At 43.3% G+C, this 25894-nt stretch overlaps 1 protein-coding gene across 1 annotated transcript in view; it reads right to left on the bottom strand.

Moving 5' to 3' along the window:
* Positions 1–6250: 6250 nt before the first annotated feature.
* Positions 6251–25894, bottom strand: part of PPEF1 (protein phosphatase with EF-hand domain 1) — an 82667-nt gene continuing 63023 nt past the window's right edge. The window contains exons 13-16 of the mRNA XM_033949734.1: positions 18034–18140; positions 11095–11258; positions 8932–9016; positions 6251–7767 (exon numbers count right to left, since the gene is read on the bottom strand). Of these exons, the coding sequence (XP_033805625.1) occupies positions 7574–7767; positions 8932–9016; positions 11095–11258; positions 18034–18140 (550 nt within the window). The 3' untranslated portion in view covers positions 6251–7573. The remainder of the gene's footprint in view (positions 7768–8931; positions 9017–11094; positions 11259–18033; positions 18141–25894) is intronic.

Consider the following 25894-nt stretch of genomic DNA (forward strand, 5'->3'; position numbering starts at 1 on the left):
ATTTCCTGCACAGCTAAGTCCATGTGAAGTTACCTTGTGCTGTATTTGACATCTAGCAAGGTCTCTGTTTGAAAGGAAAGATCTAAACTTAAAATGAAGTGGCCAGAAGTTATGGTAAAAGCAGATAGTGTAGCTGGTTTTAAGAAAGATTTGGACAAATTCCTGGAGGAAAAGTCCATAATCTGTTATTAAGACATGGGGGAAGTGTCTGCTTGCCCTGGATCGGTAGCATGGAATGTTGCTACTCTTTGGGTTTTGACCAGGTATTAGTGTCCTGGATTGGCTACCATGAGAATGGGCTATTGGGCATGATGGACCATTGGTCTGACCCAGTTAGGCTATTCTTATGTTATGTTCTCATCTGTAGGGGCCTTTGTTTTCACTTCTTATTTTAATGTATTTTTTTTCTGGGAACTTATCAGTGTTTTTTATAATGGGAACAAAAATGGAAGAGAATTAATGTGTGTGGGATGAGGGGGTAACTAATTTCTTCAGCTAAATAACTCAATCCACTTCAAACAGACATAGGAGAACTCACGCACCATTCACACCCTCCAAGTTTCCAAGTTTATTATTATATAGTTTGATTAATCGCCTATTCTACATTCTAGGCGATGTACAAACGTCAAAAGAACCAAAAACGTCAAAAGAAAAAAACTGTTCGACAACCTCCTAGCCATTCGAGCTGCAACACTCGACCCCCAACTCTACAACCAATTGACATCGACCACATACTGCAAGACCTTCAAAAAGAAATAAAAACCCTTCTATTCAAAAAACACATAAAACCGAACTAACAATCAGAACTGTCCCAAGCATCACCTGCAACTACTCCATATGTACTTCTGATGTCATGACAATTCAGACATAATTTATATTATGTTATGTTTGGAATATAAGAAAATTTTCACTGCCTGTTTCTATTCTGACCATTTATTCCGTTTCATGGTCATTACAAAAAATATTTTTTTACATGGGGGGGGTGCCAAAAAATGATGGGCCCCGGGTGCCACATACCCTAGGTACGCCACTGATTCCCAGCACTTTCTTCACCATGTTTTGCCTCTCCTTCAGGAACAGGCCAGGTCTCCCACCTTGTTATTCGCGGTTTCACCATATCCACGATGGCTTTTAATAGACAACCGTGAATAACATATGAAAAAGTTATTTGCGGTTTTTCTGTATTTGCGGGTCTGTTAATCCCCTATCACGGCGAATACGGAGGGAGAAGTGTACACCCTTTATAAATAATGTGTAGCATCTGATTTTCTTTTCAGCGGCCATTTTTTAAATGTTGTTTATAGAATTCCCTACTATGTGCTTGGACATGAGCAATTAAGCCTGCCTTAGAGTTTATGTAAATGCTTACATCTAGATTTGGGAGATATGCGCATATCTGTAGACTAGGGCAGTGTTTTTCAACCTTTTTACACCTATGGACCGGCAGAAATAAAAGAATTATTCTGTGGACCGACATCGGTCCGTGGACCGGTGGTTGAAGAACAAGGGGCTAAGTCGTGGGCCAGACCCCTCTCCCATAATAGTACTAATTGCACCTTGCATGTCCCATGCCTCATCTGGAAGCCTTCCCTCTGACGTTGCAAAGTCAGAGAGAAGGCTTCCGGTTCAGGTGCAGGATGAATCAGGTGCACTGAAGGGAGAGCTGGCTCAAAGATAACGAACGCCACATCGATCGCACCGTGGACCGGTGGATGAAGAACACTGTTTTGGGCCTGATGCACGTGCTGGCCCTGTGGACCGGCAGGAAATTTCTGTGGCCCGGCACTGGTCCATGGACCAGTGGTTGAAGAACACTGGACTAGGGGGTACTGCAAAGTTCTCAGTCGAACCAAGAATGGAATGACATGGAGCCTTGAAACTTACAAGTTATTCCCCCCTAAGTTCAGCACACTTAGCACATCGTGTCCGAAGTTTCTGTAACTTTTCCCAAAAAATACTCGGATGTCTGGTCATTGAAATACTGCTCTGCTACTGCAATCACCTCTGAATCATGCCAAAATCCATGAGGTTTGGAAAGAGAAAATAGATGGAGCAAGACCTGGTGAGTAGGTTGGATGATCTATGCCAGGGGTGTCAAAGTCCCTCCTCGAGGGCTGCAATCCTGTCGGATTTTCAGGATTTCCCCAATGAATATGCATGAGATCTATTAGCATACAATGAAACAGTGCATGCAAATAGATCTCATGCATATTCATTGGGGAAATCCTGAAAACCCAGCTGGATTGCGGCCCCCCAGGAGGGACTTTGACACCCCTGGTCTATGTACTGAAACCCCAACTGCATCAAAACATCCATCGTTTTGCCAGCCTTGTGAGCAGGTGCGTTGTCTTGCAAAAAGAGAATTCCTATCCACAGCTTCCCCCTCCTTTGTGCTTTCAATACCTCCTTTAATCAGCACAGCAAGTTATAGTATTTTGCATTAACTGTTTGGCCTCTTGGAAGATAGTCATTTGCAACACCTTCTTGATCCCATGACCTTTCCTGCTGACTTTCGGGTCTTGAATTTCCTTGGCTTTGAAGAACCTGAGTGTCGCCATTGAACGGACTGTTGATTTGTCTCAGGATCATAGTGTTGTACCATGTTTCATCAGTAGTAATTAGTCGTTCCAAAATGTTGGCACCAGGTTGCTGAAAATGCTCCAGAATCAACTTGGAAGTGTCCACTCAATGTTGTTTCTCGTTAGCATTCAAACATTTGGGCATCCACTTGGCTGACAACTTCTGCATACTCAGCTGCTCGTGGATTATACACCCAACACGTTCCCGAGATGTCTGTAGTGTCTCAGCAGTTGTGTTAGCCAATATTCACCAATCTGCTAAAATCAGGACATGGTCAACAATTTCAGGAATTGACATTGTATGAGGCCTCCCAGACCTTCCTGCATCTTCAGTCTCAAAATTCCCCGCTGAAAAAGTGCACACCACTTCTTCACTGCGGAGTATGATGGACATTTGTCACTCAAGGTTTGCATCATACATTCATGGATTTCCTTTGGCGATTTCTTCTGCAGGAATAGGAATTTCATGACAGCTCGGAGTGCCACACCTCCTGTATCCTTTCCTCCTCTCTCCCCTCCTACCTATCCACCTCCCTATTCTCTCCCCACTCCTCCCTTCCCTCTCTTTAAGTCGCCATGAGCCTGTATAGGTATGAGCGATGCACAAATAAAAGATTAGATTAGATTAGAAAATTCCACACTTTCCTATGACATGGTTCAATCAATGATCTGAAACAATGACAAAACATAGCATTACGATTCTGCAAATTGGCACTTTGCAAAATAAAATGCACTTCCCCCTCCGTATTTGCGGTGGTTAGGGGCAGAGCCGGCCCACGAATATTAAAAAAACCGCGAATGATATTCGGGCCGGTTCTGCTCCTAACCCCCGCTTCCCCCTAGCTATTTTAAGCCCTGTAAGCCTTACCTGGTGGTCTAGCGGGTTTTCGGGCAGGAGCTATCTGCCCATGCTCCTGTCCCGTGCAGATCGCTCACAGGAAATAGCTGCCTTGAGCTCCCGTCGTCTCTCGAGACGACGATGGGAGCTCAAGGCAGCCATTTCCTGTGAGCGACCTGCACGGGGCAGGAGCATGGGAAGATCGTTCCTGCCCGAAAACCCGCTAGACCACCAGGTAAGGCTTAAGGGGGGCTCACAGGGCTTAAAATAGCCTGAAAAATGAAAATGATTTTTTTGGCAGAAAATCGCGAATAATCGAAACCATAGATACGGAAACCACGAATACAGAGGGGGAAGTGTAGCACTCTTTTCAGCTACAGTGGCAAAATAGCACTCGGAATTTAGGAAGTTGGTGAGCTGTGCCTATGCTCCACCCATGTGAATGCCCACCTGCAAAGTACACGCTGTTTACATATGCACGCTGTTTACATATGCACAAAAATGACTCGATTATTGGCAAGTATGTGCATGCATGCCACCTATCTTTATCTGACCTCCTATGTGGATGGAGCCAGGGCAGCCTATAAAAATATTCAGTGGTACTATCTGGATAATGCCACTGAAATTTGACAGATAGGGCACTGGTGCTGCTGCTTTGAATATACTTAGTTTTATTTTTAATTTGACTTTTTGACGCTCCTGTTCTACACATTTAGGCAGTTTAGGGAAGAAACAGATCTCCTGATTATTTCTCTCTAGGCGTCTTAAAGAATCTGAGAGAACCTTGACCGGGAGAAGGAATACACAGTGAAAACCAAGAAATATACCTGATTTTTCAACATTTAGGAAAAAAAAAAGAAATATATGATGTAAAAAGTAAGTTTATAATTGGCATGTTGACACAAATTTCTGGGAAGAGACAAAGCCATGGATTCTCGAGAGCTCTACAACATTCGCAACTCATAGAAACATAGAAAAATGACGGCAGAAAAGAGCCAAAGCCCATCAAGTCTCGCACAGTCGTATCATTCAAATAGTTTGATTTTCCTAGCTATGTTATGTAAAATTAATTAAGATATTCTTCTGCGTCGCTGCTTTTGTACGGTTCAATCCAGGGACACCGCATTTTCATGCAATTTCAATCGCGACAGAGTAGCTTTTCAGTAGGAATCTGGCTTTCTAATTCTATTCATTTCAGGTAGGTGGAAATGAATTCATCCGTTTCTTTAGCATTCTCGTCTGCTCTTTGTTCTCCGCGCTGCTTTCATCTGCTAGTCTGAATGATGAATGCAGCCATCGGTAGCGTCTGATGACATTTCCGATGAGTTGTTCCTTCAAGATGTCTCCCTACACTTTCCTGTCTTCGCCTACAGCTGACAATTAAGTCTTTGCTAATTGATACCAATCCACTCATAACTTGGGGCTCCTTTTACTAAGGTGCGCTAGCGTTTTTAGCGGGCGCTGCCCCCCCCCCTCGCTACACGTAAAAACTAACACCAGCTCAATGGTGGCGTTAGCGTCTAGCCCAGCTTAGTCAAAGGAGCCCTTGGTGTTCATTTCCATTCTACTGTACCCCTAGGAGTGCTTACTTCTTTCAGCCTTTAGCATCTGACCATTGTGGTCTTAAAAGTAGAGAATGGCACGGGGACAAATTTTTCCCCATCTCTGCGGGGGTCTCGTTTTCTCGTACCCTCCTGTCAAGTTCTTTTCCTGTCCCTGCCTCTTTCCTGCAAGCTCCGTCCTCATCTGCACAAGCCTCAAACACTTTAAAATCATAAGTGTTCGAGGCTTGTGCGGTTAAGGCAGAGCTTATAGGAATGGGGCAGGAACAGGGACAGGGACAAAACTCGCAGGGATGGGACAGAGAAATTGAATCCCTGCGGGGACAAATGTGTCCCCGTGTCATTCTCCACTTAAAAGCGCATGTCCAACATGCCTGAGTATACAACTCTTACCTTGGAACAAGCACCAGAGTCCACAAAGAAGTGTTATGGCAAATAAAACTCTGTTATGTTTTTATGAATCCCCCTAACCCATTATTTTAGACTTTGAAAACCCCGTAGATGTATTTTACAGTTGACAGAGTATCAAATTGACCTTGACCTTGTACAAAAGACATTCAGCGCTTATCAATTAATTAACATCTGGGAGATAACACTATTCAAGACTATTTACCGTATTTGCCGGCGTATAAGACGACTTTTCAGTACCTTAAAATCCTCCCCAAAGTCGGGGGTCGTCTTATACGCCGGGTACTGTTTACATGCCCTTACTTTACATGCCCTAACATCTCCTTCCTTACCTCCTTACGGTGCTTACGGTACTAGTAAACCTGCCGGGACATCAGCGGGGCCATGGCGGGACATCAGTGTGACAAGGGTGCCAGCTCCTTCATCCTGCGCAGCGGGAAGCAGCGGCGCTCTGGCCCCACCCCTTTTCTCTTGACTACGTCTCTCGCACATGCGGCCGTGTGTGGAGTCTAGCCCTTAAGGAAGTTGCGGGGGCGAACAGGAGGCTTTTGAAGGCTTTTAAAGGGAAACTGTCATGCCAGCAAACTTGCTAGGGACTTGCCCGGCACTTGCTCTCTCCCTCTATGTGTTATCTTCCTTCTATCATTGACCGTTTCAGTTTGGTTAACAGTTTAGAAAACAAATAGCATGGCAGCTCCCATGGGTTTATTGTTCTATTCAGCTTTAGTGAATTAATTAAAATTGTTGAAATAAATTCTGATGTTCTGTTAAGTTTTATTTGTTGTGCAGAAGGTGTGCGGAAGAAGGGGTCGTCTTATACGGCGAGTATATAACAAACTCTATATTTTAACTGTAAAAGTTGGGGGGTCGTCTTATACGCCCAGTCGTCTTATACGCCGGCAAATACGGTATTTCAAATTTGGGTTGACTTAGTCGCGAGAGGAGAGTGAAGCTAAGTCCTTTAAAAAGGCACGGTTCCTCTTGTAAGGTGCGCTAACCTGGCTTAGGCCTCAGTTTCTGAGGTTTGCAGCATGAAAATGAATTACGCTATTCCCTTCTCCAGCCAAAACATCTTAGTGGTAGGGAGGGAAGTCAAAGTGTTGCAAGATGCAACTGAGACTGGTCAAAACGGCTTTCTGTGCACTGAATCAGTGACTCCAGAGCTTAGAAACATAGACCCAGCTTTGGACAACCTGTTGATCCCTGATTACTTTTGGATCCACAGAGAGGACAAGCATGGACGACACCACCCAGAAATAGCTAAGAAGAAAAAATTTAAAAAAATTTAAATTGAATCAGGTTGGGCAGACTGGATGGACCATTCGGGTCTTTATCTGCCGTCATCTACTACGTATGTTACTATGACTGCAAGAAATGCTAAAGACGTGTGCATAGCGAAGCAAATGGTTGAGGCCGAAATCCGGTGATTAGGAAAATAATTCACGACGGGTTTTTATCTAGTTAGAAAGAAACGGAAGATCCCAGTGTCCCGATTCACAGTTATTTTCAGTGTCATGCTACCCTGAATCCTAATCATTGCACCACCTCAGGATATAACACGACTTCTGCCTGTACCAGCAAAAGCATCCTAACAGTTACTACGAATGGCTTATGTGTGTGACTTTAATTACCGTACATATTTACACCATTGTCACCTGTGCACATTTAACTTGGGTGTTTTATGCAGGACGCATTTCAGAGCATGCCATCTTCCCTGTGCTCGAAAACATGCTGATTTTTGCATCAGAGTCCATGCAAGATTACAGGCACTGGTACACAAGAAAGAACTTATACAATAAACAGGACAGAAGTTCCAAAAAAAAAAAAAAAATCCATAATAACCACCCTGTATTATCTTCGTATCTGGAAGCTATGAGGCAATTTACATTTTTAGAATACTGTGCCTTGCAGTGGGTAAAGTCGTTTGCTTTCATTTTGTCCCATCTATTTCACTCGCACAGCTGCTCTCTACTAGCAAATTCTCGATCCTATTGAGTGAGCAACTCAGAAGCAACGTCTTTGGGAACCTCTTTCTCGTCTTGGTGTTTATAGAGATGACGGAGGGTCTCCATGCATAGACTGGTCATTCTGCCTCTCCAAAGACTTCTCTCGGCTCACCACTGTATGGCGGATGAAGCCAAACTTGTCCCATCGGCCTTTGCTTCTTTGACTCAAGCCCATCGTCTTCAGTGAATGGCCTTGGTTTCAAATTTTTGAACTACCCGGAAGGCCTCTAAGAACTCGTTGAAGTCAATGCTGCCGTCCTTGTTGGAGTCAATGGCACGAGCCAGATCATCGATCGCCGCGTCATCTATGTTGATCTGAAGATGAGAGCTGAACAGTTTCCAAGTCTGGCGGAACTCCTCGATGGAGATCAGCCCTACAGAAAAAATGATAATGTACCAGAATTTTCAGGTTTTTTCAGTCATAAAGGTAGTCATCATATCCTAATGCTGAACACATACATGTATAATCCATGAGAAATAGCAAGGAAACAGTAGAAAACAAAACCATTAACCCCCCCCCCCCCCATTTACGAAGCTGCATTAGGCATTTTTATCACCGGCTGCGGCGGTATTAGCTCTGAAACTCATAGGAATTGTATGAACGTCGGACCTAATACTAAACTAAACTATACCGCATCATCTCCATAAAGATAGAACTCAGCACGGTTTACAGGTAAATTCAATAAATGAGGGAAGGACATAATAAGAAATTTGAGGTTATGAAGAGAATAGCTAGCTTTACGTTTTGGAGAAAAGCCAGGTTTTCAGATGCTTTCGGAATAATTGGAATGAGCCTAGGTTCCGCAGCGGGGCAGGGAAGTTATTCCAAATCTCAGTGAATTTGAAGAACAGGGATTTCCCTAATTTACCTGCATACATGATGCCTTTTAACGAGGGGAAAGATAGTTTGAGTTTGTGGGCGGGTCTGGTAGTGTCAGGTCTCGAAGAATTCCAGGATAGTGGAATCAGGGGAGGAAGAATGCCATGTAGGATCTTGAATATTAGGCAGGTACATTTAAAGTGAATCCCAGAAATCACCGGAAGCCAGTGAACTTTTGACAGAAGCGGGGAAACATGGTCAAATGTGCTTTTTGCGAAGATCAACCTAGCCGCAGTGTTCTGGATCCGCCGAAGTCTTTGAAGATTTTTCTTGGTTAGACTTAGATGGAATTACAATAGTCCAGTCTGGAAAGAATGATTAATTGTATAATGACAGCAAAATGTTGTTGGCGGAAGCAGGATACTGCCGCGGCTGGTGATAAAAAAAAAAAAAAAAGCCTAACACGTCTTTGTAAAAGGGGGGGGGGGGTGAGGAGTAAATTAATCTTGCAAGATGGAACAAATTCTCTCCATAATACGTACTCCCCCATCTCTGCCCTCCCTTCCCTTGCTCCCCCTCCCCTTTTCTCTCTCTATGTCTTCTCAGCTGTCTCTTCTTCGAATGCCTATAATTTTATTGTCCTGTAACTTTATTGTGATTGTCAATTGTAACCCATTCTGAGCTCCCGGGAGAATAATCAATAAAGTCATAACCTTACCTGAATGATCCTTGTCAATTATATTAAATATTATCTTCAGATCGGTCTTGTATCGGTACAGGGTTTCAACTAAGTTTGGCTGAACCTACAATAATTGAAAATATTCTTTTTTAAAAACTTGATTCGAATTAAAAGGCAGTGTAAGTGAAAGCACTTGTTAAAACGTCCCTCCGCCAGCAGTTCTCCCAGTGAGAATTCTTAGGGGGGGGGGCAAGTTTGTTATGGGTGGGTCTTATGAGACGTTGTAACGTTTCATTGATTTTTAAAGGCTGTGGTAGCGATTGTACCACGCTAAATGCACCGAAGCCCGCAGGAATTCAATAGGCTTTGGTGCATTTACCACAGATTTGTAAAAGGGGCCCCTAGATCTTGTATCTGGCTATGATGTGGGATATAACTTTTAAACTAAATTAAAGATAATATGACATAAGAATAGCCATAATGAGTCACATCAGTGGTCCATCTAGCCCAATATTCTGTTTTCAAAGTAGCCAATCCAGGCAAAACCCCAAATAGCAGCAACATTCCTTGCAGAATCCCAAAGAATAGCAAGATTCCGGAATCCCAAAGAGCAACAAGATTCCGGAATCCTAAATAGTATCAACATTCCATGTTACCGATCCCAGGGTAAGCAGAGGCTTCCCCCATGTCTGTCTCAATAGCCGACTACAGACTTTTTCTCCAGAAACTTGCCCAAACCTTTTTTAAACCCAGCTATGTAAACTGCCGCTTGTGTTAAGTTTCAAGTTTTATTATTTTTAATATACCGACCATCAGCATGTATCTGGCCGGTTTACAATGCTAAAAAATGAAATAAAAGGTAAAATAATCTAATATAATAAAATGCTAGGCCGCGCATGCACACTCAAAAGTCGTGTTCCCTGATCCGTCGCGGAAACACGAGTACGCATGCACGCCAATCAAGCTTCCCTGCTCTCCACCTCACAATACGGAAGTTTCTTTACACGCTGACGATCGCCTCCACAAGCCTGCTCCCAGCCAGCCAATGATTGCCTCCACAAGCCAGGACTGGGGTACAAAGAGTGCCTCCTCCCCCCCCCCCCCCGGGACGAACCAAAAAACTGACCCCGCCGCCCGGGACCCGATTCCTTTGCCACCCCACCCTTCCCTTCCCGCGGACCCGACTACGAACCTTGCGATTCCAGCATGTGCAGCAGTCTTCACACGCTGCTTCAGGCCCTTCTACTGCCCTGATTTGCTCTGCCGCGTCTCTGATGATGTCATCAGGGACGTGCCAGAGTAAATCAGGGCAGTAGAAGGACCCGAAGCAGCGTGTGAAGACTGCTGCACACGCTGATGGAATCACCAGCTTTGTAGTCGGGACCGCGGGAAGGGAAAGGGGGGTAGAGGACCCGTTAATGTAATGGGCTTGCTTTTGGGAGGGGGTAGGGAGACAGAAGGGGGCCACGGAGAGACAGTCAGGCATGAAACAACACATAAATACAAGTAGGCAGGGGGCCAGGGAGAAAGACAGAGAGACATACAGAAAGAAAGACAGGGGTCAGGGAGAGAGACAGACATAAAGAAAGACAAACAGACAGGGGGCCAGAGAGACAACAGATAAATACAGATAGGCAGGGGGGGCCAGGGAGAAAGACAGAGAGACATATAGAAAGAAAGACAGGGGGCCAGGGAGACAGATAGAATAAACACAGACAGACAGCAGAGAAAGAGAGAAAGAAACGTCCCTGTCCCCCCCCCCCCCCAGACAAACACTAGCCAAGGATAGAGAGAGAGAAAGAAAGAATGACAGACAGGGGGCCAGAGAGACAGACAGAAAGAAAGACAGACAGACATCTATTCTAGCACCCGTTAATTTAACGGGCTTAAAGACTAGTAATTATATAAGGGGGAAGAGTGAACATTAAAAAGACAATTAACAAATACTAACATGAACTTGAGGGTAATAAGGGGAAGGGAGGGTCAATAATTACATTATTAAAAACAAAATTTAAAAGAGAAAGGAGGGGGGGATATAACATCAGGAATGGGGATTGCTTCCTAAAAGCGGTTACTGAAGTAAATATCAAACACTGAGGACAAATAAATATCAGGAAACAAAGCATACCTCAATCGAGAAATAAGATGTGCTACCGTATATATTCTCTCAGAGAGTGTAACAGTCCTCATAATGTCACGTACTTGTTTTATGGGTTGTTCCATTTTCAAGTCTTCAAAACAGGAGAGATATTCAACATTTCCATCTGAGGCAAGCCGCACCAAGCGGGAGCGCAGCGTCCTCCAGGGCAGATCCAGGTTCAGCACAGATTCCACTGCCGAGGCCCACTCACTACTGGAAATCCTTCCTAAAAAAACCCAAAAAACCAGACAGCTCTGTAACAGTGGCGTAGTGGGAGCGAGAGGCACCTGCAGCGGTGGTGTCCCTCCCTGCCCTCTTCACCCCCACCTCCACACGCTCCTTCTCTGCCCCCTTGCTGTGTACGCGCCACTTCCCTTCCCCCGTACCTCTTCAACATTTCTGTCGCGAGCAGTAACCACCCAACCTAGTGTCGCGCCAGCGTTGGCACTTCCTCTGACGTCACTTCACGGGCGCGGATCCGTGAAGCAACATCAGAGGAAGGGCTGACGCTGGCGCAGCAGCAGGTTTTGGATTACTGCTCGCGCCGGGAACGTTACCGAGGTACGGAGGAAGGGAAACGGCACACCCGTGCAGCAGTAGGGGAGTGGGGAAGGAGCAGGGGGACGGAGAGGACAGGTGCCTGCGCCTTCACCAAGTCAGCACCCAGGGCGGAGGACCACCCCTGCCTTCCCCTTACTATGCCACTGCTCTGTAAATGCAGCCCAAACCCAACTCTCTCACACATAGCATGGCAGACTGCTCCCTGAAAGAATCTGATTCCTCCAGCGCTTTTCTGATAAATCAGGCCTGCACAACTTCGGCCCTCGCCAGGCCAGGTTTTCAGGATTTCCCAAATGAATTTGCATGAGATCAATATGCATACAATGGAAGCAGTGCAGGCAAATAGATCTCATGCAAATTCACTGGGGAAATCCCAGAAAAACCTGACTGGATTCGGCCCTCGAGGACCGGAGTTGTGCAGGCCTGTAATAAATAGAGCAGAAATTAACTGAGAAATAAGGAACTAAGCATATTATTTTATTAACATGACTGCATTTATATGCCGCTCTTCGTTATAACATCAATGCGGCGAACATCGATTAAAAAAGGAAAAGAACGCCAAATAATCATAATACCAGGATAGAAAGGAAAGAAAGAGGAAAAAAAAGTCCTTTAGTTTCTATATTGAGAGATGCCTAATTGAGAATTCATAAAAGAAATTGAAAAAACATATTTAAAGAAGAAAAACTAAGAGGGAAATGCCAATCCAAATAAGTAAGATTTTAGTTTGGCTCGAAGTTCACCACGAAGTTCACTAGGAAGTTCACTAGGAAGTTCACTAGGAAGTGAGTTCCACAAGAAAGGCACTGATGCAAAAAAAAAAAAAATGCAGAGTTTTGAGTTGACTTAAGTGTACTCAAGAGGGGCTTTTACTAAGGCGCACCAGCCGATTTAACGCACGCTAAATGCTAACGCGTCCATAGGATATAACGGACCCGTTAGCATTTTGCACGACTAATTCAGCTACCGCACCTTAGTAAAAGGACCCCCAAGTGAATTGATGGCACTGACAATCTATTTAAAGTTGACGACCTCAATGATTGCAGAGGTTTACACAGGACGAGACGTTTTGCAAGATAGTCAGGTTGCCCACTGTTTAGCACTTTAAAGACCAAAGTCAATGCTTTAAACATCAGCCTGAATTTTATTGGTAGCCAGTGATATTCCTTAAATAATGGGGTCACCTGATCATATTTTCTGCATTATATTGTAAATGCTTTCTGTCTTTATCTGTTTTTAAGTCCATTATTTTAATTTGTATTTTATCTGTATCCCTTGTTGTGAACCGCCTAGAACTTTTTTGGTATGGCAGTACATAAGAACATAAGCAATGCCTCTGCTGGGTCAGACCTGAGGTCCATCAGTCCGCCCAACAGTCCGCTCACGCGGCGGCCCAACAGGTCCAGGACCTGCGCAGTAATCCTCTATCTATACCCCTCTATCCCCTTTTCCAGCAGGAAATTGTCCAATCCTTTCTTAAACCCCGGTACCGTTCTCTGCCCTATTACGTCCTCTGGAAGCGCATTCCAGGTGTCCACCACATGTTGGGTAAAGAATAACTTCTTTTGTTCTGGTTGTAATACCCTTCTTGATTATGCCTAGCATTCTGTTTGCCTTCTTAGCGGCCGCTGCGCACTGTGCCGTCGGCTTCATTGTCAATGTCCACCATTACCCCCAAGTCCCTTTCTTGGGTACTCTCATTCAATAACATCCCTCCCATTGTATAGTTGTACCTCGGGTTTCTGTTTCCCACATGTAATACTTTACTTTTCTCTACGTTGAACTTCATCTGCCATCTCGTCACCCATTCCCCTAGTTTGTTCAAGTCCCTTTGCAATTCTTCGCAGTCCTCTTTAGTCTGAGCTCCACTAAATAGTTTGGTGTCGTCCGCAAATTTTATTATCTCACACTTCATCCCTGTTTCTAGATCATTTATGAATATATTAAATAGCAGCGGCCCGAGTACCAAGCCCTGTGGGACCCCACTCGTGACCCTCCTCCAGTCCGAGTAGTGGCCCTTCACTCCTACCCTCTGTTTCCTACCCGCCAACCAGTTTCTGATCCATCTATGTACGTCTCCATATATAAGAATAAAATTATTATTATAGCTACGAGCATTTGTAATAACTCTAATAGCAGTATTTTGAACTGTCTACAATGTCTTGATAGAGGCTTGAAGGAGTCCGGTATACATGGCATTGCAGTAATCTAATTTTGATGTAACCAATGCATATACATGGTCTAAAATGTATGCATAAAAGTCTATTCAGAGAAGAAGGAGAAAGGCTGTTTTGGTCCCCTTCTTCTGCAGGGATCCTGAGCTGTTTCACAGAGAGAGAATTGGGTAGTGTATTTAAGGATTTAGTTACATTTATAGAAAGAAACTACTGTAGTTTATTTGTAGATTAGGTATACATAGAATAAGAGGTAGTTATCTTATTTGTGAAGCCTCCAGTTGTATACAGATTCATTGTATTCAATTTTTCCTTGCAATTATCACATTACTTTTCTCAATAAACCAAGTGGATTATTTAAGCTCATTTCTGGTTTCCACTGTCATGTTTGGGTTAGCTTCCTGATGTTAACTCTGCAATAAACTTGACCTCTGGCGTAAAACATAGCAAAAGAGGTAAAGAACACACATATACCTCAACGCATGAAATGACAGGAGCAGAAGTCATTTTATCCTAACAACACAAAGGCACACCCAGCTTTCTTAATAGACTTCCACCCTCCGCCATTGAATCCAAATGTAATACAGTGCAGGCCCTATGAAATCGAATCTGGTAATTTTGAGTCGGGCTCCGCCTAAACAGGATCAAGGCGGCGTACTTTATGGTAGTTTGATGAGGTCAGAATTATGGATAGAATGGAGGTTCTTTGACCTGGTAGAGCGTTTGAGTAGAGGGTGAGATTTTTTTATTTTTTTTTTTTTAATTTATCAGCCTAGAAGGTGCTTGAGATCAGAAAAAAGTATGAATCTGAGCTTAGAGGGTAAGAGGTTAATCTCTCATGTTAGGACAGCGATGCTGTCTGTAAGCTTTGGAATACGTTGCCTGAAATTTTGGGAGGATGAATTTTAAGAAAATGCTGAAAAATCAATTGTTTGTTAGCAATTTCCTATATTAGGTTTATTTGGGGTTTTTTTTTTTTTTTTAGAGCTGTTCTGTAATTGTGTCTGAATTTGGTGTTTAACTTGCTATGATTGTAATCTTTGTAAACCGTATAATCACTATACAGTATATAAATTTTTTAATAAATTATTTTGAGTTAGCTGTCAAAGAAAAGTGGGGTTTTGGTTTTGTTTTTTTTCGGAATCATAGAAACATAGAAAAAAAAGCGGCAGAAAAGGGCTATAGCCCACCAAGTCTGCCCATTCCAAGTATCCCCTCCCCTGAATTTACTCCCTTAAAGATCCCACGTGAGTATCCCATTTTCTCTTAAAATCCATCACGCTGCTGGCCTTTATCACCTGGAGTGGGAGTCTGTTTCTATAACCATAAAGCCCTATGACCTCACAATGCAGATGTAAAGAGCTTTAGCCAATAGGAAGAGAAGATGCAAATGTTAAGAGCCTTAGCCAATAGGGAGAGGAGGAGATAGTGGATGCTGTGGCCATTTGGCCTTTATCTGCCATCATAGAAACATAGAAAAAGCGGCAGAAAAGGGCTATAGCCCACCAAGTCTGCCCATTCCAAGTATCCCCTCCCCTGAATTTACTCCCTTAAAGATCCCACGTGAGTATCCCATTTTCTCTTAAAATCCGTCACGCTGCTGGCCTTTATCACCTGGAGTGGGAGTCTGTTCCAATGATCCACTACTCTTTCGGTGAAGAAGTACTTCCTGGAGTCACCATGAAACTTCCCTCCCCTGATCTTCAGCGGATGCCCTCTGGTGGTCGAGGGTCCCATGAGCCAGAAGATATCATCTTCTGACTCGATGCTTCCCGTGATGTACTTATATGTTTCAATCATATCTCCCCGTTCTCTTCTTTCCTCAAGTGAGTACAGCCGTAATTTCTTTAGTCTTTCTTCATACGTGAGATCCTTCAGCCCCAAGACCATCCTGGTGGCCGTTCGCTGAACCGACTCGATCCTCAGCACGTCCTTTCGGTAGTGTGGTCTCCAAAACTGAACACAGTACTCCAAGTGAGGTCTCACCATGGCTCTGTACAACGGCATCATAACTTCAGGTCTCCTGCTGACGAAACCTCTGCGGATACATCCCATCATTTGTCTTGCCCTGGAGGAAGCCTTCTCCACTTGATTGGCTACCTTCATGTCCTCGCTAATGATCACTCCTAGATCGCGTTCCGCATTCCATAACATCTGTTATGGAATGTTTCCATCTTGATGTCAGTCGGGAGTCTTGGAGCCACGACATGTGAAAAGCGAGCCAAATGTGCGTTTGTATTTAACAATTACCAGAACCCCCTGCCACTACAGAGCACTAGTGGGAAATACAAGAAATCATAACCGACATGTTCTGTCTTACGAGTGAAGTTCATTCACAAAACAAACCCATTTGGAGACATTACCCCATAAGTGGTAAGTTAAAATCCTGTGACGTGACTCACATTTGGTTACATAAAAAACAGTAATTGTAGTTATAGAATTCTGCTGTCTTTACAAAGGCAATTATCGGTAAATAGGATCTAACATCCCTAATGTGTGATTAGGGGTTCCCAAACTTGTCCTGAGAGAACCCTAACCAGTCGTGTTTTCAGGATATGAATATGCATGAGATAAGTGGCATACCAGTAGCAGAGGCAGTGTATGTAAATTTGATCTCATGAATATTCATTGTGGATATCCTGAAAACCTGGCTGGCTGGGGGGCCCCCTAAGACAGATTGGTGAATCACAAGATTAGGTTCACTAATTAAAGTGTAATTAACCTAAATCTGTGTGAAATTAATCAAAAGAACCTCCTAGAGTCATGCAAAATGGCATCCTTTCTTACTGGTGAGAAACTTCCCCAGGACATTTTGGATTATGTCACATTTTTAATTTTAAATCAATTTTATTTTGCTGCTGGGGGTTGCCATACTTCTGCCCGTTACACCTGTATTGTCTCTATAACAGGAATATACATTTAATAACACAGAAGGAGACAAAGACCATCTTTAAACTGGATCATCAAAATTTTCTTAAAGTCATTTTTCAACTAATTTTCAGAAATAGAGTGAGAGAACTAGTTGGACAATTTAGAATTGAATTAAAGTGACTGTTACTGCTGCTTAAAAAATAATCAGGAGAGAGAAGAAAAACTGGGAGACTTTATGCTGGGAGTAGGCAATTCCAGTCATTAAGGGCTGCAAACTGGTCTGGTTTTCAGAGACCTAGGCTGAAAAGTTCTCGGCCCCCACTAACCAACTTTCTAAATTCTGAGCTTTATTTTGTCACCGTAGCCGAAACGAAATTCTATGTTATGACATTGTTTCAGATCATTGATTGAACCCTATCCACATCATTCTCTTCTTGGCTGGGCTGAGAACTTTTCAGCACCCCCTGGTAGCGTGAAGAGTTTCAGTGTCTGGTAACCAGAGCTGAGATTGTGATGTCATAATGCCTCATTCCACCAATTAGAGCCAACCTCATCAGTGATGTCACAATGGCTTGATTGTCCTTTATTTGGCTCACTTTTATTACATATGAGAGGGTGCAGAAAAGTTCTCAGCTCAGCCAACCAGCTTCCTAAATTCTGAGCGTTATTTTAGCTGAAAAGAGTGTTATCTTATTTCATAAAGTGCCAATTTGCAGAAACGAAATTCTTTGTTTTGACATTGCTTCAGATCATTGATTGAACCACATCCGCGTCATTCTCGTTTTGGCTGGTCTGAGAACTTTTCAGCACCCCCTCGTATTCACCAGATATATGCACGGTGACGGGTCAAAAGCACGTGAGGACAAAGGCACGCCGACAACCGAGCGCGGACAACTGAGCGCAGGGCTTAATCGCGCTGAAGAAAACCCGTATTTTAAAGGGCTCTGACGGGAGGTGTGGGGGGGAATAGGAATCGCGCTGCCTCACGCTGCCATGTTGAGGGGGTGTGGGGGGTATAACCCCCCACATTATACTGGAAACTTAACTTTTTCCAGTATAATGAGGGGGGTTACAACCCCCCAAACCCCCCACAACGCTAGCGTGATCTCTATTAAGTAAAGTGGAGGGGTTCCCCACCAACACCCCTCGTCGGAGCCCTTTAAAATACGTTTTTTTCTTCGGCGCGATGAAGTCCTGCGCTCAGTTGTCCACGCTCAGCTATTGGCACAATGAAGTCCTCGCACGCTTTAGACTATGAACCTATATGCACGCATTGAAGAGGTGACTCTGGTTACTTTGCATTCTCTGGTTGTGCCGATATAATCAGATGTGTTGGAGTCACCAAATCACCATGCGACTTTGCTGGAGCTGTGGTCTACAGTGCAATGTTAATACCTGTCTCCTCCTGGTCATACTTCCGGAAAGCTGCAAGAAGTTCCGACCTGTGTGCATAGAGTTTCTCTCGCAACGACCTCACAGCAGCTTCTTCAGCCATACTAACTCTGTTTTAAAGAAATAAAACCAAATCTTGGGTGAACTCTAAACAGGATCCAGTTGTCTTTTCCTACGTGCTTCCAATGTCAATTGGTTATTCACTGGCAACAAGCCTCTTTAATCGTATATTAAAACTAGACAGTTCAGTATCCTTCAGAAGAAGCACAATAAGTAATTGGTTTTATTCATTCTAACATCTGTATCTGGAATAAAGAGAAAGGAGGGATAATGTTAGCCTAAAGCAGGGATCTCAAAGTCCCTCCTTGAGGGCCGCAATCCAGTCGGGTTTTCAGGATTTCCCCAATGAATATGCATTGATAGCAGTGCATGCACATAGATCTCATACATATTCATTGGGGAAAATCTTGAAAACCCGACTGGATTGCGGCCCTCAAGGAGGGACTTTGAGACCCCTGGCCTAAAGCGCTTGCTCAGGAGTTTTTGCAAAGGCACAGAGGGACAATTTTCGACAAATTTGCTGAGCAGCTAAAGCTACTAGGCTACTTTTTTGACTTTAGGAATGTTTTCAGTTGCGGCCTACAGCTTCTCAACACTCTCCTGGAGGCATAAGAACATAAGAAATGCCTCTGCTGGGTCAGACCCCAGGTCCATCGTGCCCAGCAGTCCGCTCACGCGGTGGCCCAACAGGTCCAGGACCTGTGCAGTAATCTTCTATCTATACCCTAGCCAGTTGGATTATCAGGATTGCCATAATTAATAATAATAATAACTTTATTTTTCTACACCTCCATGGTCAAAATGACTTCTAGGCGGTTCACATAGAAAGAAGGCTGGACAGTCAGCGAATTACAGAATGCATGAAGAAAGAAGTTACATAATGAATTGGAGAACATGGGAAAATAATACATGAGAGAAGAAAGATGTTACATAATATTTTGGGGTTAAATGGGGAAAGAATAACTGGGAGAAATACATGAAATACATTTGCCTATAACAAAGACCTGTTGCATGCAAATCTATCTTACGCATATTCGCTGATAATCCAACTGGCTAGATGGACCTCCAGGAGACAATTGAGAAGCACTGATGTAGGCCGCAACTGGCCTAAGGTCAAAAAAAGTGGCCCAGTGGATTGGGACACATTGGACTAGTTTTACTAAGCAAACCAATCGTGTACCGATCGGTCTGCGATCCCTTTGTGACCCGATTTTACTCCGGCCCGATTGACTTAACTCTTTGCCGATCCGATTCCGATCCGCACATGCAAAGCAGGCAGGGACCCGATTCACAAAAGAAATCGTGCAAACCGACTGGACTGGCCGATCAACAGGAAGAAGCGACTGCTGGGGACCAGTTGCAAATGTCCTTTCCGACTCTCCAGTTCCACTGCCGCCCTGCTCTCTGCTGCCCGACAATATTTATCTCTTTGCCCCGATCTCGTGCTCTGCCCCGAATCTCTCCCCTGCTCTGCCCTGAATCTCTTCTGCCTGCCACTCTGAATATCTCCTGCCTTTCCCCGCACTGTGAGCCCATGGTTTTAACCCACGGGTTTAAAGTGGGTTAAAACCACGAGCTCGCTGGGTTAGTAAAACTAAAAAAAAAAAAAAAATAGTCTGCGCATGCATCCATTCATCAGCGAGAAGGGAGAGGGGGGAGAGAAAGCTCTTCTGCTGGCACCACCCTCACAGCTGAATTCACCTCAGGTCTGCAATTTTCAAAAGGGGCTGATCAACTAGGGTGGGGTGGGGGGTGGGAATATTTTATGATTTCTTCTGCTTATGATTAATTGTTGGATATAAGGGATGGGGATATTTGATGAAAGATATAATTTGATGATATAATAAATAATGTTAAAGTATAAAATGATTGTATTTGTGTTATACTTATTGTGAGTTTAAAAATGAATAAAGTTTTTTTTTTTTTAAAAAGGGGGGGGGCAGTTCTAATTGGTAACTCTTTAGTCACTCAGCAAAATCTCTCTAAAAACAGTCCTCAGAATTTTGGAAAGTCCACCATAAGAGTAGTACATATCAGATATTAGTAAATGCGCTTTCATCAATCCCGTTAACCTACGAAGCCATAATCTGTGGTACAATATTGCATATTAAGCCTTCTTTAGATAGATATAAAAGCCGGCTCTTCTTGATTTTGACCGGAATAGTCATCCAGATGATTACGCGTAACTGGAAGAGTTACGACAGACTGAATTACACATTTTGGTGGGCAAATATTTGTTCCACGTATAAATATGAGAGAATGAATGCGGAGTGTTTGGGGTCTAGTATGATGTTCAATAAGATGTGGAGCCCATTGGCTGCATAATTAGAGAATGACACGGTGACAAAATTCATCACCGTTCCCGTCCCTGCGGATACCCGTGGGAAATAAACCCATGTCATTTCTAGTGTCTATTTCAACCTCAGTCCTTCTACACCAGCATTCTTCAAAGCAAAGCTTGCGGGTCAGTGGTTGTGGCCATTCATACTCTGATTCTTATGTGAGCCAAGGATAATGAAGCCATTGTGACATCACTGATGTGATTGGCTCTTAGGCACTGGTGGAATAAGGCATTATGACATCACAATATCTGCTCTGGATACCAAAGACTGTCATTCTTCAGTGTCTATCTCAACCTCAGTCCTTCTACACCAGCATTCTTCAAAGCAAAGCTTGTGGGACAGTGGTTGTGGCCATTCATACTCTGATTCTTATGTGAGCCAAGGATAATGAAGCCATTGTGACATCACTGATGTGATTGGCTCTTAGGCACTGGTGGAATAAGGCATTATGATATCACAATATCTGCTCTGGATACCAAAGACTCATTCTTCAGTGTCTATCTCAACCTCAGTCCTTCTACACCAGCATTCTTCAAAGCAAAGCTTGTGGGACAGTGGTTGTGGCCATTCATAAGAACATAAGAACATAAGAACATAAGAAATGCCTCCGCTGGGTCAGACCTAAGGTCCATCGCGCCCAGCAGTCCGCTCACGCGGCGGCCCATCAGGTCCAGGACCTGTGCAGTAATCTTTTATCTATACCCCTCTATCTCCTTTTCCAGCAGGAAATTGTCCAATCCTTTCTTAAACCCCAGTACCGTTCGCTGCCCTATAACGTCCTCTGGAAGCGCATTCCAGGTGTCCACCACACGTTGGGTAAAGAAGAACTTCCTAGCATTTGTTTTGAATCTGTCCCCTTTCAACTTTTCCGAATGCCCTCTTGTTTTTTTATGTTCTGAAAGTTTGAAGAATCTGTCCCTCTCTACTCTCTCTATGCCCTTCATGATCTTGTAAGTCTCTATCATATCCCCTCTAAGTCTTCTCTTTTCCAGGGAAAAGAGACCCAGTTTCTCCAATCTCTCAGCGTATGAAAGGTTTTCCATCCCCTTAATCAGTCGTGTCGCTCTCCTCTGAACTCTGATTCTTATGTGAGCCAAGGATAATGAAGCCATTATGACATCACTGATGTGATTGGCTCTTAGGCACTGGTGGAATAAGGCATTATGACATCACAATATCTGCTCTGGATACCAAAGACTGTCATTCTTCAGTGTCTATCTCAACCTCAGTCCTTCTACACCAGCATTCTTCAAAGCAAAGCTTGTGGGACAGTGGTTGTGGCCATTCATACTCTGATTCTTATGTGAGCCAAGGATAATGAAGCCATTGTGACATCACTGATGTGATTGGCTCTTAGGCACTGGTGGAATAAGGCATTATGACATCACAATATCTGCTCTGGATACCAAAGACTGTCATTCTCATCCCCAAACCTCAACTCACAAAACATCCAAATCACCAACGGCACCTAGCAACCCACCCTATGGTCGGACCACTATAAATACAACTTCACCATCAACTGGGAACACAACAAAAATAAACCCACCCCCCTCAAAACAAGCTTTATGACCAGACAGAAAATCGAACCGAACACATTCTGGAGCGCAGTGGACCCAGCAATAGATTCCAGCAACCCTAGTGAATTCATAAAAACCTGGCGGTCTCTCAGCGAATCGACCTTGAACAAACTAGCACCACTAAAAGAAAAAAACAAAATACACAGACAATCAGATAAATGGTTTGACACCGAACTCCTACAACTAAAAAGGAAATGTAGACAACTAGAAAGGGCATGGATAAAACAGAAACAAGAAATTACTAAAACAGAATGGAAAACCCAAATCAAGCAATACAAAATCAAATTGAAGGAAAAACGCAGACTATTACTCCAACCTCATAGGCACCGACAAACCAGACACAAAAAAACTGTTCAACCTAGTAAGAAACCTTACCGACACTAAACCATGTCTAGCCACCCAGGAAAACCTAACACCTACAGCCTCCCAATTAGCAGACCACTTCAAAAATAAAATCATCTCAATTAGAACAACATTCAACAACTCACAAAACAACACAGACAAGACTCTAATAAAACCCATAACAGATGAAGCAATATCAGCAGACAGATTCTGGACCGACTTCCCTACAACCCAGTGGACTGAACTGGACAGGCTATACAAAAAATATTGCAAATCATCATGTGATCTGAATAACTGCCCACCATACCTACTAGCAACAGCTTCCACCAACTTCAAAGCTAGCTACACATTATGGCTGCAAACCACACTCAGGGAAGGCCAGTTCCCACCAGACCTCGGAGAAATTATAATCACGCCTATACTGAAGGATCCCAAAGGTCTAACAAATAACCCATCAAATTACAGACCAATCGCTTCTATCCCAACATACGTCAAAATAATAGAAGGACTAGTTGCACAACAAATGTCCACCTACCTTGAAGCCCACAACATCTTACATCCATCCCAATCCGGATTCAGAACCAACTACAGTACAGAAACTCTCCTGGTATCTCTACTAGACATAGCTCGAAGTCACCTCAGCCAAGGAAACAGACTGCTAATCATCCAATTTGATCTCTCAGCTGCATTCGATCTAGTGGACCACTCCATACTTCTCCAAAAACTAGACGCAATAGGAATTTCAGGTAAAGTTCATAACTGGTTCCAAGGCTTCCTTAAAACTAGAACATACAGAGTCAAATCTAAAAACATTCTATCTGAACCATGGTCCAATCCATGTGGAGTACCACAAGGCTCTCCCCTCTCCCCCACACTTTTCAACCTATTCATATCCTCCCTAGGCACCACCCTAGACGACCAAAATATTACTTCTCTCAGCTACGCAGACGACATAACCATCCTCCTTCCATTCGACATACACAACCCAATCTCCACAGAACGCCTGAAAACTACATTAGAAACAGTGGAAAAATGGATGACAAATCACAAGTTGAAGCTGAACTCCGACAATACCAAATTCTTATTACTAGAGAAGGACAAAAAACCATCCCTAACAGAACTGGAAGTAAACTCAATCAAGTACCCTATACAGAACTCCCTCAAAATCCTAGGAATACATTTAGATAGATGCTGCACAATGCAAACACAAATCCAAAAAATCACCCAAAAAGCATTCTTCACAATGCGAAATTTAAGAAAAATCAGAAAATTCTTTAACAAAGACCAATTCAGGATCATTGTCCAATCCCTTGTGCTAAGTATTGTCGACTATTGCAACAGCCTCTACTTACCTTGCCCGACCAACACAATAAAAAAACTACAGACCATCCAGAACACAGCCCTCAGACTCATATACTCACTCAGCAAACACGACCACATTACCAATGCATACCTAGAATCTCACTGGCTACCAATAAAAGCAAGAACACAATTCAAACTCTACTGTCTCATTTTCAAAGTAACCCATGGCACGGCACCCAGTTACCTAATTAACCGTTTTCATCACTACCACCCACCAAGAAGAAGGAGAACACAGAACCTTTTCACCTATCCACCACTCAACGGTACTTGTCGTAAGAAACTCTACGACAACCTCCTGGGGACACAGGCAGCTAAAATAGACTCTGACATCTCAAAATTACTGACCAAAACAACAGACATAAAAGAGTTCCGCAAAGAAATAAAAACACTACTGTTCAAAAAATACCTCCCATCATTCTAACCACCACCCAATGAGTTCCCAACCAACGACTTCGGAAACACCCATCTAAACTATCTCTTTGTCTGTGACCAAGAATGTACTGTAACTCTTCTACATTACACCCGATTTAAACGATCAAGTTGACATGTATTACCTCTACAAAATGCATTATCTTCTGTTATATGTAATAACTTCTGTGATAAGTATTATCTTCTGTGAACTTGAGGTATCATAACTCCTTACTATTACTGTAATATACTCCTATCCGAAATGTAACTCTACTGGAACTACCCAGATATCTTCTAAAATGTAATCCGCCTAGAACTGCAAGGCACAGGCGGAATAGAAATCCCTAATGTAATGTAATGTAATTCTTCAGTGTCTATCTCAACCTCAGTCCTTCTACACCAGCATTCTTCAAAGCAAAGCTTGTGGGACAGTGGTTGTGGCCATTCATACTCTGATTCTTCCCTCTCTCCTTAAAGAATGACATGAAGATGGTTTCCCAAGGTTATCCGCGGGGACGGGAACGGTGATGAATTTTGTCACCGTGTCATTCTCTACTGCATATGTTGAATTGCAATGAAGGTCGGGTATCTCCCTTTTTACAGATTCCTTACACATCTGGGGGGGAGGGGAAGGTATTTGGGATTGCTATAGGTATTTATCTATAATATTGCAATAATATATGCATATGCAGTGTAATAGTTATGTGAGGAAGGGAGGGAGAAAAGGATTGGTAATGGATTAATTTTGTGTATTGTAAGTACGTTATGTGTAATGCTCATGTTTAATATCGTTGTATTGCACTTTCAAAATTTGAAAATCAATAAAGAATTAAACAAATTTTTAAAAAAAGTAAATGCGCTTTCGTATCTTCATTCCAAAATAGTAACAACCAGAGCAGGCGCTTATCTCTTCCAAAGTAATTTCTTCTTCTCAACAGTGCAGGAAACTAGATAGTTTTTTTCCCATTCGTTATCTTTGCAGTTAGACACCCCAATCAAAAGGGAACCCCCAAATGCACAGTGCGTTATAACAAGCTATCATTGCCACCTGGTCATAAAAAACTAGATGAAGAAAATAATCCCACTTTTCATATGCCAAATGCTTCGAGAAATGTTACCTCTATATTGCTGTTCAGAAAACCGCTGAAAGTACATCTGTTTGCTCAGGCCTATGATACGAGTATGAAATCTTGAGGTTCTACTGATTTGACGGGAAATAGTGGAGATTTACTGTATTTATATATTTTTGTTTGAAGTACGTCTTGATCTTACTACGACTATTTATTATTTCTATAGCGCTGAAAGGCAAACGCAGTGCTGTACATTTTAACCAAAAATAGACAGTCCCTGATCAGAAGAGCTTACAATCTAATTTAGACAGGGCATTTCAGGGTTGGGGAGGTTATAGTGGGTCTCGGTATCTGACAGCAGTGAGGGGGAGTCAAGAGTTGAACGCAGTTTCAAAAAAGTGGGCCTTTAGCTTGGATGTGAACACTGCCAGGGACGGAGCACGACGTATTGATTCAGGCAACCTGATCCAGTCATACGGCGCTGCATGAAAGAAGGGACGGAGTCTGGAGTTGGCATTGGAAGAGAAGGGTAGAGGGGCTTTCCCAAAGAGCGGAGATCATGGTGGGAGGGGGGGAGCATAAAGGGAGATGAGTGAGGAAAGATATCGGGGGGCTTCAGAGCGAACGCACTTGTAGGTAAGCAAGAGGAGTTTAAACTCTATTCGGAAACGTATGGGGAGCCAATGAAGCGACTTGAGGAGAG

Source organism: Geotrypetes seraphini, chromosome 6 (assembly GCF_902459505.1).
Source record: "Geotrypetes seraphini chromosome 6, aGeoSer1.1, whole genome shotgun sequence".
Classification (NCBI taxonomy): Eukaryota; Metazoa; Chordata; class Amphibia; order Gymnophiona; family Dermophiidae; genus Geotrypetes; species Geotrypetes seraphini.